At 35.1% G+C, this 15,414-nt stretch overlaps 1 protein-coding gene across 8 annotated transcripts; it reads right to left on the bottom strand.

Moving 5' to 3' along the window:
* Positions 1-391: 391 nt before the first annotated feature.
* Positions 392-10,413, bottom strand: LOC113739540 (pumilio homolog 5). Of its 8 annotated transcripts, none has more exons than XM_072046807.1 (11): positions 10,259-10,393; positions 9,495-9,570; positions 8,366-9,077; positions 6,603-7,999; positions 6,363-6,504; positions 6,161-6,268; positions 5,336-5,548; positions 5,125-5,235; positions 3,322-3,516; positions 781-1,070; positions 392-691 (listed from the first exon to the last, which is right to left on the bottom strand). In XM_072046807.1, exons 3-11 carry the CDS (start codon positions 9,008-9,010, stop codon positions 676-678), a joined length of 3,117 nt encoding a protein of 1,038 aa, XP_071902908.1. In that variant the 5' UTR covers positions 9,011-9,077; positions 9,495-9,570; positions 10,259-10,393; the 3' UTR covers positions 392-675. The 8 variants fall into 8 exon arrangements, with proteins under 8 accessions (XP_071902908.1, XP_071902911.1, XP_071902909.1 ...); XM_072046810.1 differs by having other exon boundaries at positions 8,366-9,065; XM_072046808.1 differs by having other exon boundaries at positions 8,366-9,062.
* Positions 10,414-15,414: the final 5,001 nt, after the last annotated feature.

Below are 15,414 nucleotides of genomic sequence, written 5' to 3'. Positions count from 1 at the left end.
TATCCTACTTCATCTCGCAAGTATATATTTTTTTCTCTCATCAATGTTCTTTTTCAGAACTTGTACAATTTATTTAGCCCCCTGAAAAATTGACCCATAAATAAATAAATGAATAAAAAAAAAACAACTTGTATAATTCAATGTGCAAAAGAAAGCAAAACCATTCATAGAAGTTTCTACCTCATTCCTATTTGCGATCTGTTTTCGAGGCACACTCGTGAGTTCGCTATTTAATTTTTGCGAAATGATTGACATGAAATTTTTGTTGAATGCCAATTTATTATGGTTTGGTGGCCGAAGATTTTATTAATTCGGGTTAAAATTTGGGGAAAATTACTTGACATGGGGTTACATTGGTGATCGATCGGTAGATGTTTCGAGAGCTTACTACTGAAACAAATACCCCCATTTAATTTACCACTATACATCAGCATACACTTGTATAGTTTAACAACTTACAGACAGAGACGCAGGATACAGATATGTACTGTTTTCAAGTACTACTACTTTTTTGATCCCCCAAATAAAAAATTACTAGTACTGCTACTGCTACCAACCACTAGTAGCAGTATCAAGCTGGTGATTACAAGGGTCCCCTCCACCAGCAACAAAATGCTTCCGCTGGTCAGAAATAAATAGCTGTTCTCGTAATCCTTACTCCCAATCCATTAAGCTTCAGAGCTCCCACACTCTGCATCACAAAGTTGAAACTCAACTTCAGGTACTCAATCTAACAACGTTAACAGAATTAGCTACTCCAAACAGGAATGATCAACCCACCGTGCCATGCCACTAAGCCAGTTGCATGTCTTAATACTTTGTGCTTTGTGTGGTTCCAACAATATATATGTCACACCATATTGCAAACAAAGAAAAAAAGGGGCAGCATTCCACGCACCTTCACCAGATAATTGTTCGAATCGAGCAACAATGTGTTTCCCATATGTATATTTCTTCAGAGCATGCAGGTGTATCCTGATTCGATTAAGTAATATTTCCCGCTGTCTATCGTTGCTTATTTCCAGAATCTTCTGAACTACATAGTTCGCAAACTGGTCCTTCATCATTGTCTACATCGAGCAAAACAAAGAGGGTCAAAACACATCTTTGCACACCATTTTTTTGGTGTTGAGCGTTTAACACCCATAATTTTTTTTTTTTTCTTTCGAAGCCCAAAGGGCCTACGTTAATTTTTACAAACCTAAACCCCGAGGGAACCCCAAAAGCCGGTATCCTTTGAGGTCCCACAGGAGACTTATAACTACCAACCCAAACCCTCCCAGCCCTGATGTGGGATACATCTCAGGGAATGACACCCCAAACCTCCACAACGGGGGAGCCTGCTGCTAAGCCCGCCAGAACCCAACCCCCCCAGAGGCGATAATTAAGAGCAGGAAAAATAGAAAAAGAATATTCACGGACAAAGCTAGTGATCTTGTCATGCTGCCATTCTCCTGATGAAGACAATAACACAGACACACTCATTTATGTTGAAGCTAAAACCTCTCTATCAGAACGAAACATATGCTATCTATTTTTCATTTTGTAAATAAAAAGTTACCATCCTCCAATCTCCACACAGTGGCATCCCCCCCCCCCCCCTGGGGCGCCCCCCTCTCTCTCCTTTTTCTCAACTTCACCAGCAAAGGCCTTCTATAGAATGCTCTGTAAACCATGATACTGGTCCTCAGACGATCTGAAATAGTGTTTCAAGAGGCCAGGCAAACCATGCTCCAAAGCATGGGGTGTTAGTTCCCATGATTCCTTTTTAGCAATTTGCAATTGTATAATAAAGTTAAAAAGCTATCCAAAAAATGTTGAAACTCCAAAGACAACAAATTTACACACACAGTCAAATCGAGGAACAATATAAACAAGTTGTCAAGTACTTCAAAAGTTCTTTCTCACTTTAAGGTTAAAGTAGAATCTTAATTAGGGCAAAGCTGCAAAGAACAATTAGTTACATTACACCATTTCTTCTCCCCAACTTTGGCCAGACAACACCTCCCACACCCCAATTCAGTTAGAAACATCCAAAAAAGCCCTCAACACTAATATAAGCTAAGTAGGTTCACTACTAGCAAGAGACATTCCAGGAGTTTGTCAGCTGGCGTCAGATTTATCTGTGAAGGTAATAGGCATTGTCTTTGAGATAGGGATCCAATCAAAAAAAGACGCAGGATCTCTTAGGCAAGGAATGACACTGAAGAACATTCTTGGAGATATTGAAGGGGGGATAACAATCAAACTGTTAAGGACATTAGCTGATACTCAATCATCCTATGCTATGCTTAAGTTCACTCACACTACACAACATCAAATATCTACCTGGGTTACGCAAAAGACAGGGCAACAAGGATATACAGGCTGGCTTTTATAAAGATTCTCAAACTTGTATTAAAGCTGCCTAGATACAGGCCAAGCTGATCCCAGCCCAGGAAGTTTCCACCCCATCTTCCAATTCTACCTTGTCAAGAACTTTAGTATGCACATAACTCATCATGAGATGCGGAAGAAACAAGTGAGCCAACTGTATTCATCTATACAAGAAACTAAACCTAATTGTCATGTAATCTCTTGTCCTCTGCACCCTCCCCAACCCCCACCTCTTTCCCCTGACAACTTACCTAAGAAATTCCACTGCCACTACAGCAGTGAGCACCCTCGCACAGATGAGCTTAAAGTCCATGTAAAGATGCATTCTCTCTCCTCTCTCACACCCATCACCTATTTATCTCACTTCTCCAAAATATCTGAACCAACAACACATAGGACACTCTGCAGTTAGAACATGAATTTCAGGCAAGGCAATTGAGTGCCTCAGCTAATTAGGTAAGTAGTCAAAGGATCATTGCAAAATAAAAGCAATTTCAGGCATGGCAATGGGGTGCCTCAGCTGAATAGGTAAGTAGTCAAAGAATCATTGCAAATAAATGCATCTTAATAATGCATAGGTGGGACCTCAAAAGGCATTGCAATCAATTCATTTTCTGAAGTATACAAAAATTGACAAGGCTTTTCTAGAATACATATACATATTGAGGGTGAACCTAGGTTCCAAAAATAGAGATTAACAACTATGCATTTTGATGTCCAGAGTCCTCTTTAGAGGAGCAAAATAAATTTACCAAACTTGAATATGGAGCACCAAATTAACTCAAAATATCAAATTGACCACTCCAATCTATGCACTTGGAAACAGCTTCAGTTTCCATCAGAATCCCCAGAATAATTCGCAGAGCAATAATTAAGTCAAACCATGTCAGAATTCTATGAAAACAACTTGAAGAGAAAAAATTTTCAAGAGGTATATGCACTTACCAATAAATTGTCATTGTCATCTCGTTGAGCAAGAATCTCCTCAATCAAGCTCTCCCTTTCAGCAGCATCACCATACTCCAAACACTTCTCAACAACATTTGATGCATATTTATGTTGGCTCATTAGTACGATTTTCCCAGTCAATTTGCTGATAATTTGAGTTCTTTCATGTTGTTTCCCCCTCTCCAGGACATGCTGCAAACCAAAAGTAATCCTGGTATTATATATGTGTCTTGTTTATTCTCATTTTTTCCTGGTATTATTCTTATTTATACGGAGGGGAAGGGGCTTGTGGACGATTAGTGACTTCATTTTCTGTTGTATATTCAGTGTACAGACGACACCTGGAAACAAGTCCAAACCACAGCATGAAAATTATTGAATGCATCAAGTTGCTCGCATGAGATGATCAAATACTCTGAATCAATCAACTTTTGGTGCCATATGAACAGAATGGTTAACATGTCTGGTTTGCAATTTCATCAAATTGATCAGTAACCCTGAATGTTCTCGTTCGGAGTTCAAACTCAATTGAGGCTTGAAAAATGAATAGGTTTGACCAATCTCATTCATTACATATCCATCCTAGCCCATGTATGTTAATTATATGCGGCATATGAACATAAGTTCTTTAGATGAGAAAACTGGATGTGGTAGTACGAATTTATGGTTCTTGGTTGCAAGAGAAATGCTAATATGTGCATTATTACTCCACTCAACCAGGCAATTAAAGTATGCATATAAGTCTCTCAAAATTCAAAATCCATGATGAAGTTTTCTTTGAAAAATCTGGGAGCACTATGTTACCATCCAATAGTGGAAGGATTACAAGACTGAATAAGAATACAATGAAAGTTTTACCATCAGAAATTTGTTTCTAATTCATTTTCTGTTTCTCACATCTGAGTGAGGAGGGTAAATTAGACATAGAGCTACAACCGAATCACCCAACTAATGGATTTAATGAGTATGATATGGCGCTCCCAAATTGGTCCAAGTTAACTGGAAGAGACAACTAAACTAAAACTTGAAAGAAATAAACAATAGAACTGGGAGTAAACATGATTCTTTCAAGAAAAAGAAAATGAAAACCAAAACCATACAACAGTGGTAGACGAGTTAGAAGGAGATGGAAATTATGTCCACGCATAGATAAACTCAAACCACTCCAGAACCCCCAAGGTTGAATATAGTCAATGTACATCCAATTGTACCAGCCAAACAATGGGAACTGACAATAGAACCTATTTGAAATAGTTTACAGAAATGGTCTTGATTTCAGTCAATTGAAGAAAATACGTGGCTACAATATGCACTGAAGCAAGTCTTCTGATTAGTGAATTAACGCTTCAAGTAACTGTACCTACCACAATTCCTTCTTCCCTAAATGAACTTGAAAATGATTGAATACAACAAAAACCCTAAAAATGTGCCACAACTATAATAAAGCGCTGAATCCTAAAAGAAGAGACAGGAAAGAACAGTACCCTACAGATGACAAAGTGAAATTGACTTAGAAACAGATTCTCGAAATCAGAAAGTCTAAACAGTAAAATTTAGAAAAGAAATTGAATGAATTGGTATATATGAGACTCCACAGCAGTCATGACAGAAAAATATAGTCTAGCTTAACAACTTAAGGATTTAAATCCCTGATGTTCACGAGGAGTATCTCTTATCTATAGTACAAAAGTAAAGAATAATATCAGGTCGAGCACCAAAACTAAAAAGATTATTGAAAGTACACGAATAGGTTTATGAACTCTAAACAGCATATTCATGAAGTGATATCGTGAAACAAACCTGGGTGACATAATTTCCATATTGATCCTGAGCAAGAACATAAGCCGATTCCAGGATCTCATCCACAATGCACTGAGTTTGTGAGTCGTCTGAGCAGTGCTCTAATACTCTCTAAGAAACCAAAAGATATATTTCAATAGAAGTGGTTGAAAGATACAAAGGCACTACAAGAACTTCAACGACGATTAGATTTTAAGATATGTCAAAGGACCTGAATAACACGGCAACCATATGGATGGGTGGACAATGTAGCAACCTGGCCCTGAAAAGCACAGATAACGAAACCAATCTTTTCTGCAGGAACACATTCGATGCATTTCTGTATCACATGATTGCCATTTTGATCTCGTACACATCTCATTACATGCCCATCCAGTTCATGTACAAGTTCAATTTTCTGGTCAAGTTCAATTACCTCGAGAGCCTGGAATGTAAGCCGACCAGAAATCAACACCGTTAAAAAAGAAAAAGTAGTTAAATCTATAAGTAACAGGGAACAACCACTGATAATAATCATATTTTTTGACCATGGGCAGGATGCAGGGAATCGATCTAGGTCATGTTCCCCAAAATCAAACACTTGCAGGCAACATAAGTTTCTCAGCTTCAAGGATTCAGAAGGGACGACAAACAGGAAAGGTATAGGGGATACAAATATTCCTGAGACTGGCCTACTTGGTGCATAAAGAGAATGAAGGGATTTGGAAGTCATACTATTATTGGTTAAAATTTCCTGTATTCAATTTTCTTGTTAAACAGTAATAAAACTGCTTCTAATTCCTAGGAAATTGGAGTAGAACCAAGTAGAATACTAAAAAAGAATCCTACAACACAAATTACCAACAGAAGTACAGAACTTGATAAGAATACAAAGTAGATCAACACAGAAATAAACCACAATACTAACACTAAAGAGTATCTGAAACTGCCAAATAATTAGAGAATGTATACCCCAAAATCTATTTACTTCCTTAAAGAGCCAACTGTCACTTGCAGAGAATAAGCACCCATTGATATATCCTCTACATCCACATACCTTCTGAATAACACGGCATCCATACATTTGCAAACTCAAAGTTAGCATCTGCCCAGATAGCTCATGCGCTAGCTCCTTCCTCTGCTCAGGATCCCCATGTTCAAAGAACTGCCTCGATAGAAATGGACAATACAATTCCCTAAGTAGAGTGAATGTATACGCATAAAACAAGGAAAGAGATCGTACACTTTCAAATTTGCACCTTCTGAATGACATAATTACCAAAAACATCTGTCATTAATTTTGGAGCACGAGGAAGAACTTCTTGAAAGACAGATGCCTTCTCTTCAGCACTACAATTTTCCAACTTCTGTTGGATGAATCGACTTCCATGTTGATCAACACTGAAGTAAGACATGCAGAGAAAATAATTCTTCTCTAGTCATAGTCACAGAAAATGACACCACACAGACAAGTAAAGGGGCTCGTTAGGAAAGACTACCTGAATTCAACAATCCGCCCAGCAATGTCAATGAGGTCAATCTTCCGAGCATTGCCTGATTTCAGTTCTTCGAGAAAAGTATGCTTCTTGGGGTCACTGAAGCCATCAGATCCTCTTTGCCCTTGCCATCCTGCATAAACACCAGTGTTTCTCACAGAAGCCTGAGAATATCTTAGGTCATTTCTCCTCCCTGAAGGATTTGTCCCTCCCACCGGAGATCCAGGCAGTACTGGGCTACCAAGAGGGGATCCAGGAAACGGTGGCATGAAACTTAGGCCTGTTGGACTTCCATAGTAATTAGTACCAGGAGTCCCTATTTTTCTTGGACTTAAAATGCTTATGCTTTCGCTTGGTGCAGGCTGAAATTTTCTATCACCAATATAAGCAGGAAGGTTCGGATTTTTTTGTGAAGCATAAGAATCAAATTGACCCCCTATCATATTCATCGAGGATGGACGACCATAAGGTGCTGTATATGCATCCTCCAAGGGAGGATGAAAGTACTGTACATGAAAAGGATCAGGAAAAGGAGGGTGCACCATTAGCCCCTGATGACCATAAAACTTGTTATAATGTTGCAAATCACCCACTTGTAGAGTACTTTCCCCCGTAGAAACACCAGTACTTTGATCACTAAAGCTTTGAGCAGAACTGGTCTCAAAATGCATTGGGAGGCTTGTATGTGATGGATATCCAGCCACAAAGGGGGGAATAAAACCAGAACCTAATGCATATCCAGACATACTGTACTGTGGAGCATATAAAGTAGTTGGACTTAAGTTGGAATAGTATTGATTTCCTGAAGCCATATATGCTGCTGCTGTAGCATACAGAGGAGGCGTGAACCCAGGAGATTGTAGTACTGGCTGTGCCTCATAAGAAAAATTAAAGTGGCTTTGTGGAACTTTTCCATGGACATTGCTCATATTATTAACTGCTTGACCAGTAACCTGATCTTGAGACGTCTGAAATTGGAAATGAGAGCATTGTTGAGAGAAAGGAAGCTGCTGCTGCAGTATGTTCTTCTCGTAGAATTTGCTTTCTTGTTTATTTCTATCATCAGACGCAGAGGGATGACCTCTCATAACCTCAACTTCCAAGCACAGGTCCTTACTTCTGTCATCCTTTTGAGTTGAAGGAGACCTCTCTAGGTTGTCAAGATAAGATGTTTTTGGCAAGGATGTAGTGGAGGAATCATCAATGGCTTTTAACTTGTGAGAAATTTCAAGTCTAGCACCAGAATCTGAAGGTGATTTTAATTCAGGTAACTTTGAGATATCGAGAGAAAGATTGTGCAGTTCAAGAGCTTGGACCTCATCATCAATTGGTTCATCTGTTGTAACATGCCCTGAACGAGACTGATTGTACACCGGTGAAGGTGTGCGAGGGAAGTCTTCCTAAAGAATTTCATCAAGATAGAGAACATTTAGAACACAATCACAAATTCACAATGTAAAACAGCAAGAACAAGTTCATTAAGGGATCAACGCCTCTGAGACTAATTAGTTATTGGACATTGCTAATAATCGTCGAGCGAAACATAGTCATACTCCCAGAAGGAACATCCAGACTCCTAGAGGTATTCTTGGACTCGGTCGTGGACCAAGTTGGGAAAATCTAAAATCAAGACCAAACAGATTGTTTAAACAGTACAGCTCACCCTAGCTGCCTAGACAATCCCCTCCCTCACCCAAAAGCCAAAGAAAATTCAAGATGCTCTGCAATATTATGCAAATATATGTTGCAAAGTGGGTGAACAATACCTGTATTAAGTCCACCAAACTTTTATGGCGGCCAGATAGAGAGAATATGCTCTGTTCAGGTATAGAAGTACTATTTTCAGCCCAATCATCCGAAGCTTGCTGGGTTGAGTTATCATCTTCAGGCTCCTCAGGATGAGTGGAAAGAGAACTTCTAGCCAAGAGTAAAGATCCATCACCACTGCTTCCAGAAGGTGTTAAACCCCAACTGTTGCTGAGAGTGCCAATGTCGTGTACCTGGTGCCAACTCTCCCTTGACATGGTAGACTGAGGAAACCTTGCACTCAAGTCAATATTGGAGGAAGCAAATCCAAAATTGGATGGATCAACACCTAGTTGCCTGCCAGTCTGATAACACTCAAAGGCCCTGCCTGAACTACCCATACTTGAATCCCAGCTAGACCTCTGTGGATATATGAGATTGCTGAAGGCTGCATAAGAGCCTTCCATACTTGGAGGTGCACTACCACTACGATTAGGAACCATGCTAGTATGATCTCCATGAATTTTACTCCCCTTAAGAAGTAAACCCAACTCATCGGCAACCAAATTATTTAAAGGTGACCTGAATGATGCAGCACCCTTAGAGGAGGCCCATTTCCCAGTTCCAGTACTTTCCACAATTCTCACGGGGCTCTCAGTTGCCATACCGTCAGAAGAATGATAGGCAAATGCTCTCTGAAGCAAATTATCACATACCCTTCTAACACCAAAACTGAGAAATTATTAGTAACGCATTTTGCATACATAGGAGAACCAGTAATAAAAACAAAAATCTTCCTCCCCCTCCCCCCTTCTCTGTGATGGCCTCAAAATCGGAAGACGATACAGAAAAGGAGCCAGTAAACAAACGTATAAGGAATAAATGGATGTATTCAACTTGCAAAATTAGAGGCTAGAAATATAATTGAATTAAAAGCAATAACTGCATGGAATTATGATGGAAAATGAAAACTGAAGATAAGGCTCGAAGTACTCGACATCTAGATGGAGGATGAGGTTCTAGCATGGCAGAGAAATGCATAAAACGTCAAAAAAGAAATCATTTTGATGGCCTGCATGACTTTTGAATATAATATAGATTCAGGCAGACAAAATGCCGTGAGTTGCACAACCAGGAATGAGCAATTACCATATCTAGTTCTTCATTTCGTAGATTCCGAGAGGAAAAGAAAGAAAAGCCTTTGGAATTCGGCAAAAGTAAGATGCTGCATTTATATCACGCGACGTCAACATACAGATACGGACAGACAGACAAATAAGCTAGAATTCGTGCAAAGCCAGAGCATTCATTTCAGAAAAACAATAAATGTCCTAAGTCCTAGTATCATTTACGGCACTAAAAGTCTCTTGCAGTTATGACAAGTTCTGAAATAAGAGAAAATTTAGGTCGCCTTATTGTACCGAAAAGATGGAAAAAGCTTACAAGTTAATTCTGAATTGAAAGTAACTGAGGGAGGGGTTTATTGAGGGGCGGGAAAAAAGGGATTTTTATACCATGACGGCATAAACAACAAGTTAAGAAGTCTAGTGATAACGCAGAATAGCAAAGAAACAACGGAAATTAATCAGTGCATATGTTTATGTTTTGCTGGACAGAAGCATGTATACGAACACGAAACTGACAGCAAAATTACTGATAAACAAGAATTCCGAGTCAACACTCGCAATAAAAATCGAAACTTCAACACTTGGAAGTAAATTACAAAGGTGAAGGAAAAAAAAAAGATTTTTTTAAGGGGAAGGCGGGGGTGATAGAGAGAAGATGAAGAAAGAAACGATGAATCAGAAGCTCGAAAAAGAAAATGAAAAGCAAAGGAAAGATGAAAAGAAGATACAAAAAGAAGGAAGAGAAGAACGAGAGTAACCGAGTAAGGTGTAAGAACAAAAACTCACCGAGAACCCTAAAAGAATCCAAAACAAAACCCAAAATAAAAGGCCCTGGACTATAGTAATAGCGGTGGTGGTGCGAAATTGGAAACTGGGATTGGAAGCTCCGACAAGACTCTTCTTCTGAGAATTCTGTCTCGCTTATATATTATAAGAATAATTACTACTACCAGTAGTAAATTGAATAACAAAGGAAATGTATTGGCACTTTTGGCAGTAAACTTGAATAAAAAAAAAGAAATGAAATCAGAGAGGAGAGAGAAAAGTTTGTCCATTTGTACTCGTATTACTACTGGTTGGATTTTGGGTTAATTACAATTAATCACCTGAATGAATATCCCATTTCCCATTTACTCTCTAACCTTTAATTTTTGTCACATAATTATTTTGGCTTTTCATTTATTCTTTTTTCTTTCCCCATTTCCCCCTACTTTATTTCTTTTTTGCTTTCTATTTTCTGTTCTCTTCCGTCCTTCATAATAGATACTTCATCTTAATAGAAAACTTTATTTAGAATTTGCAATTGATTTTATGGGTAGAGCATGAAAAGATGTCAAAAGCTTATTTCAATATTTTGTATAATGTCATGTGTCGCAAATTGCATTTAATGATCATTAATCAAGTCACAAATTCATCTTGTGATTTTTTAAGAATAAAATTAGAAACTATAATAGGAATGTGAAAAAAGCAAAAGAATTGAAAAATCAAAATATGCTATTTTGGAGAAAGGGTTTGAATATTTAATGACCATTTGAGAAGAAAAAAAAATCTTTGCAATTCCTTTTTTCTAGTTTCAATCACTCAGATGAAGTTCCTCGTGGGAGAGGAAAAAGTAAAGAAAAAGAAAGAGACCAAGAAAATAAAGAAAAAAAGAGGCGGAAAGCAAAAAATACAAAAAGGAGAAAAATATAAGAATTTAGAATAATAGAGGGGTAATTTTGTTCAAAAGGGCATAAAGGGTAATTTTGTTCAAAGGGGGAAGAGAGGGGTAATTAGAAAAAGGTCAGGGGTAAAGTGAAAATTAGAGTATACCTTAAACAGATTAATTGTGATTAACCATTGTTTTCTTTTGGTTAATAACACCTTGCCCCCATACTTAGTGGATAGTCACACTTTACCCCCTTTAACCTTAAATATATTCACTTTACTCCCGTAAAGATCAAAATACAATAAAAAAATGTGAGTGCAATCACATTATTATCCTTTTATTCATGAAATTGTTTATAATGTAATATTATTTACTTTCATTGTTAAAAAATATACATATTCTCTATTACATCAACTATATAACAATTTTTTAGAAAAGATAAAAAAAAAAAGTTAAAGTATATATTTAGTTTATATCCTTAAAATTTTTCTTGTTGGGTTAATATTCAAGAAAATCGTTCAAAACGTCCCACACATTTTGTAAAATGACTTTTTTTCATTCCTCACTTTTAAAAGTGTAATTTTACGTCACTTACAAATTTATATTGGTCAAATTTGATCTCTACCTAGGTTTTCGAATAGTTTTTTGCCGGAATCCATCACGTCCTTGCACGTGATCATTTTTTAGGGGCAAATTTGTCAAAACAAATTTCACATAATTTGATTTTTTCGTTCCTCATATTTTACATAATGAATTTTTTCGTCCCTCACATTTCAAAAAATTAAATTTTTCATCCCTTACATTTCACAAAATGAATTTTTTATCCCTTATTGATCATGTGTATAAATAGTTTCTTTTTTTTTAACTCATGTATATATCTATTTGATTTCACCTGAATAATATGAATAACATGTAATATATATATATTTGATTTAGTTTGATATTTTTGTATAATTGATGCGATAGATAAGATGTAAATCTTTTGGCAATGAAAGAAAATGATGCTAGGTTACAGATAAGTTCATGAATAAAAGGGTCATAAGGTCATTGCACTCACTATTTTTTTTAATATATCTCTAACTTTGACTACTCTTTTGTGGGGGATAATGTATGTATTTCATATTGAAAGAGGTAAAGTGGTTTGACTGTCCCCTTAGTTCAAGGGGACAAAGTGTCATGAATTTTTTTTTCTTTTTTAAGGGGTTACATGCACTAAATCCCCCTAAACTTTACCCCTTAGTTGCGTTTTGCTCTTGAACTCACTAAATAAGTATTTTACCCCCCCTATTTGATATTTTAAGACAAAAGTACCCTTACTATTTTATTTTGTTTCTTTCTATTTATTCATTTCCTTATCATGAATTTTCCACTACTTTCTTTTATTTTTGTATTTTTATTCTTTTACTATTCTCTTTTTTTTTTATTTCCTTATGTCACTATTTTGTTTCACCTTGATATTAGTATTACTAATTTGTATATTTATTATAATACATAATTATTTTTTTACTTATAATTTCGTTATTGTTTTATTTGTTTACACTATTAGAAAATTGAAGACAAATTGTATAGTGTAAAAAATTAATATATGCCAATCATAATCAAGAAGTGTATATTACTAGTAAATTGACTATTTAAAAAGATATTAGCAAACTAGAATTTTAAAAAACTTAATATTTAAAAGTGTATTCTAAAAAATAAAGCAACTACTATATTTGTTTATTTTTTTTATGTATGGTTGATTAACTATGAAGTTATTATGATTTGAATTTGTTATCATTGTTATTAAAAATTATTTTATTCTAAACACTAGGCGCATTGATTTAAGTAATATATGAAATAGGTTATGTGCATAGAGAAAAATAGCCAATTTCATCCCTAAATTTTTTTTTAGTGCCAATTTAGTTCCTAACTTTTATTTCTGACTAATTTAATACTTGAACCTTATTTCGTAGTTCCAATTAAGGACTTTCGCGATGGTACCACTACCTAAAACTGATATGGCTCCTAATTGACTAATTAAATAGGGGTATTATCATGAGACTGTAATAAAACAAATAAATTGTTTAAAAAAATCACCAAATTAAACTTTTAAATCGTGTAAAAAATCACCAGATTAAACTTTTTTAAAGTTTAATATTGTGATTTTTTACATAATTTACTTGATTTATTATAGCCCCATAAGTGATGTTCCTAAAATACCCTTGTTTAGTTGGTTAATTAAGAGCCAAATTAATTTTAGGTGCTGAAGCCGTCACGGAAGTCCTTAATTGGAACTGCAGAATAAGTTCACATATCAAATTGGTTAGGAATAAAAGTTATGGACTAAATCAACACTAGTGAAAAATTTATGGATGAAATTGGCTATTTTCCCTAGATTTTATGATGATTAATACTTTCAATAACAATAAGTAAAAAAGATAAAAATAAATAAACAATAAATTTAAGAACATTAAAGTTAATATTTTTTATCATTTCTATTTTGATCATATCTTCTATTTTAAAATTTGTCGAACCTATTCTTGATTTTAGAGCAAAAAATAAGCATATAAACTAAACCTTTTGACTTTGCTTTAAGTATAACTCGTTAGATTTGGCAATAGGTTCATTCATATAATATCTTGAACAATTGAGAATAAAAACGTTATTACTGAATTAATCAAAAAAAATCTTTTTTTTATTCAACTAAGTTTTAAAACTAATCATTTTTATTTTTATTTATGAGTTCCACATTTTATCTTTCCATATTCTAAGGTTCATCCTTGTAACTAAATCCTTCAACTTTGATCGAATATAAGAAGAAAACATCACAATTCTTTTTCTAAAATAAAAAAATTCCCTCTACAAGTATGAAAAGGGAATTTTTAGATCTCACATCTACTTACAAAAAAAAAAAAAGTGTAGGAATATAATAATCTTTTTCACTGGAAGAATTATCTTTTGAATGAGGCATCATTTAACATCAACTAAAGAAGAAGTAAAGCAAAAAAAAAAAAAATTTAACACTTCCTTTCAATACTGATTAAAATTGCATTGCTGTGTCAGAAGAAGGATAGCTATACTATTTCGGTATAAACAATAATAGAAAAGAGAAAAAATAGTTGATCCCATGAGAGAAATGAAAAAATTTTAAAAAATATAAGGAAAATGGACAAGTTGAAAAGGGCAAAAAGGAAGAAAAAATAAATAAAATAATAATTAATTTGGAAGGACCACTATTGTCATAAACATAAAAAATGGGGAGCAAAATGCCTATGTATTAAGTTGAGGGGAGTAAACTTCACGGGGGTTTAGTTCTTTTAACCTTTCTTTTTAATCACATTGTTCATTATTGCCTTTTGGTTTACGGGGTTTAAAAAATAAATACAAATGTCGCTTGTAAAACCCACTCACACCAGGGCGCGGCCGCTCCGACCCTACAGCAGTATAAGACTTTTTATAAGATTAAAGAGTGCAGATAAAGAACAGAGAAAAGGAGTAGTCAAACAGATATCTGTACTGATCATTAGTATTATAGTACTACCATTATTAGTCAACTACAGAACCAAAAAATAAAAACAGACGAGGGAGGCGAGGGGAGGGGCTAATTATCCAATCTTTCTACTACTATTTCATAATCATAAGGGGTAATTTCAGAAACATCTCGCGAAGTTGCTAACACTATCATTGGGTCCCCTTCAGTTTTCGAAAAATTACACTAATTTTCATTGATATTAACTATCATGTAACATTTAGGCTCAATTAGTAATTAAAAAGTGATATTAGGAGAGAAAAGATAACATGATTCTATTATTGCCCCTCATGTACTACATTATTTAGTTAATTCAATAACCAACCCACATATTAAAAAAAATACTAAAATTTGCTGTTTATCATTAGAAATCAAATCACATGTAGCTTAAAAAAATAGCATATCATTCTATATCTTTTACTTAATGCAAAATCTAAATTACTCTTTGCAGTTTCATACCCATTGTCAAACATGATTAACAACAAATAATAAAAAAATTTGCAATAGAAACATCAGAGAGAGTGATATTTAACGTCATAAATAACCTTTTGTCAATATAATAAGGTTAGTTACTAAAAATTTATGGTATTAAAATTCACTCTTTGAAATGTTTTTGTTGCAATTTTTTTTTATTTATTACTGATCATGTTTGACACTGGATCCATAATTAAAAAGAGTAATTTAGACCTTACATTAAATAAAATATATAGAACGATATACTATTTTTTTGACGGTATATGTAATTTGATTCCTGATAATAGACAACAAATTCTAGTGTTTTTCTTT

This window comes from Coffea arabica, chromosome 4e (genome assembly GCF_036785885.1).
Source record: "Coffea arabica cultivar ET-39 chromosome 4e, Coffea Arabica ET-39 HiFi, whole genome shotgun sequence".
NCBI classification, from domain to species: domain Eukaryota; kingdom Viridiplantae; phylum Streptophyta; class Magnoliopsida; order Gentianales; family Rubiaceae; genus Coffea; species Coffea arabica.
This window is presented reverse-complemented; position numbering and strand designations above follow the sequence as displayed.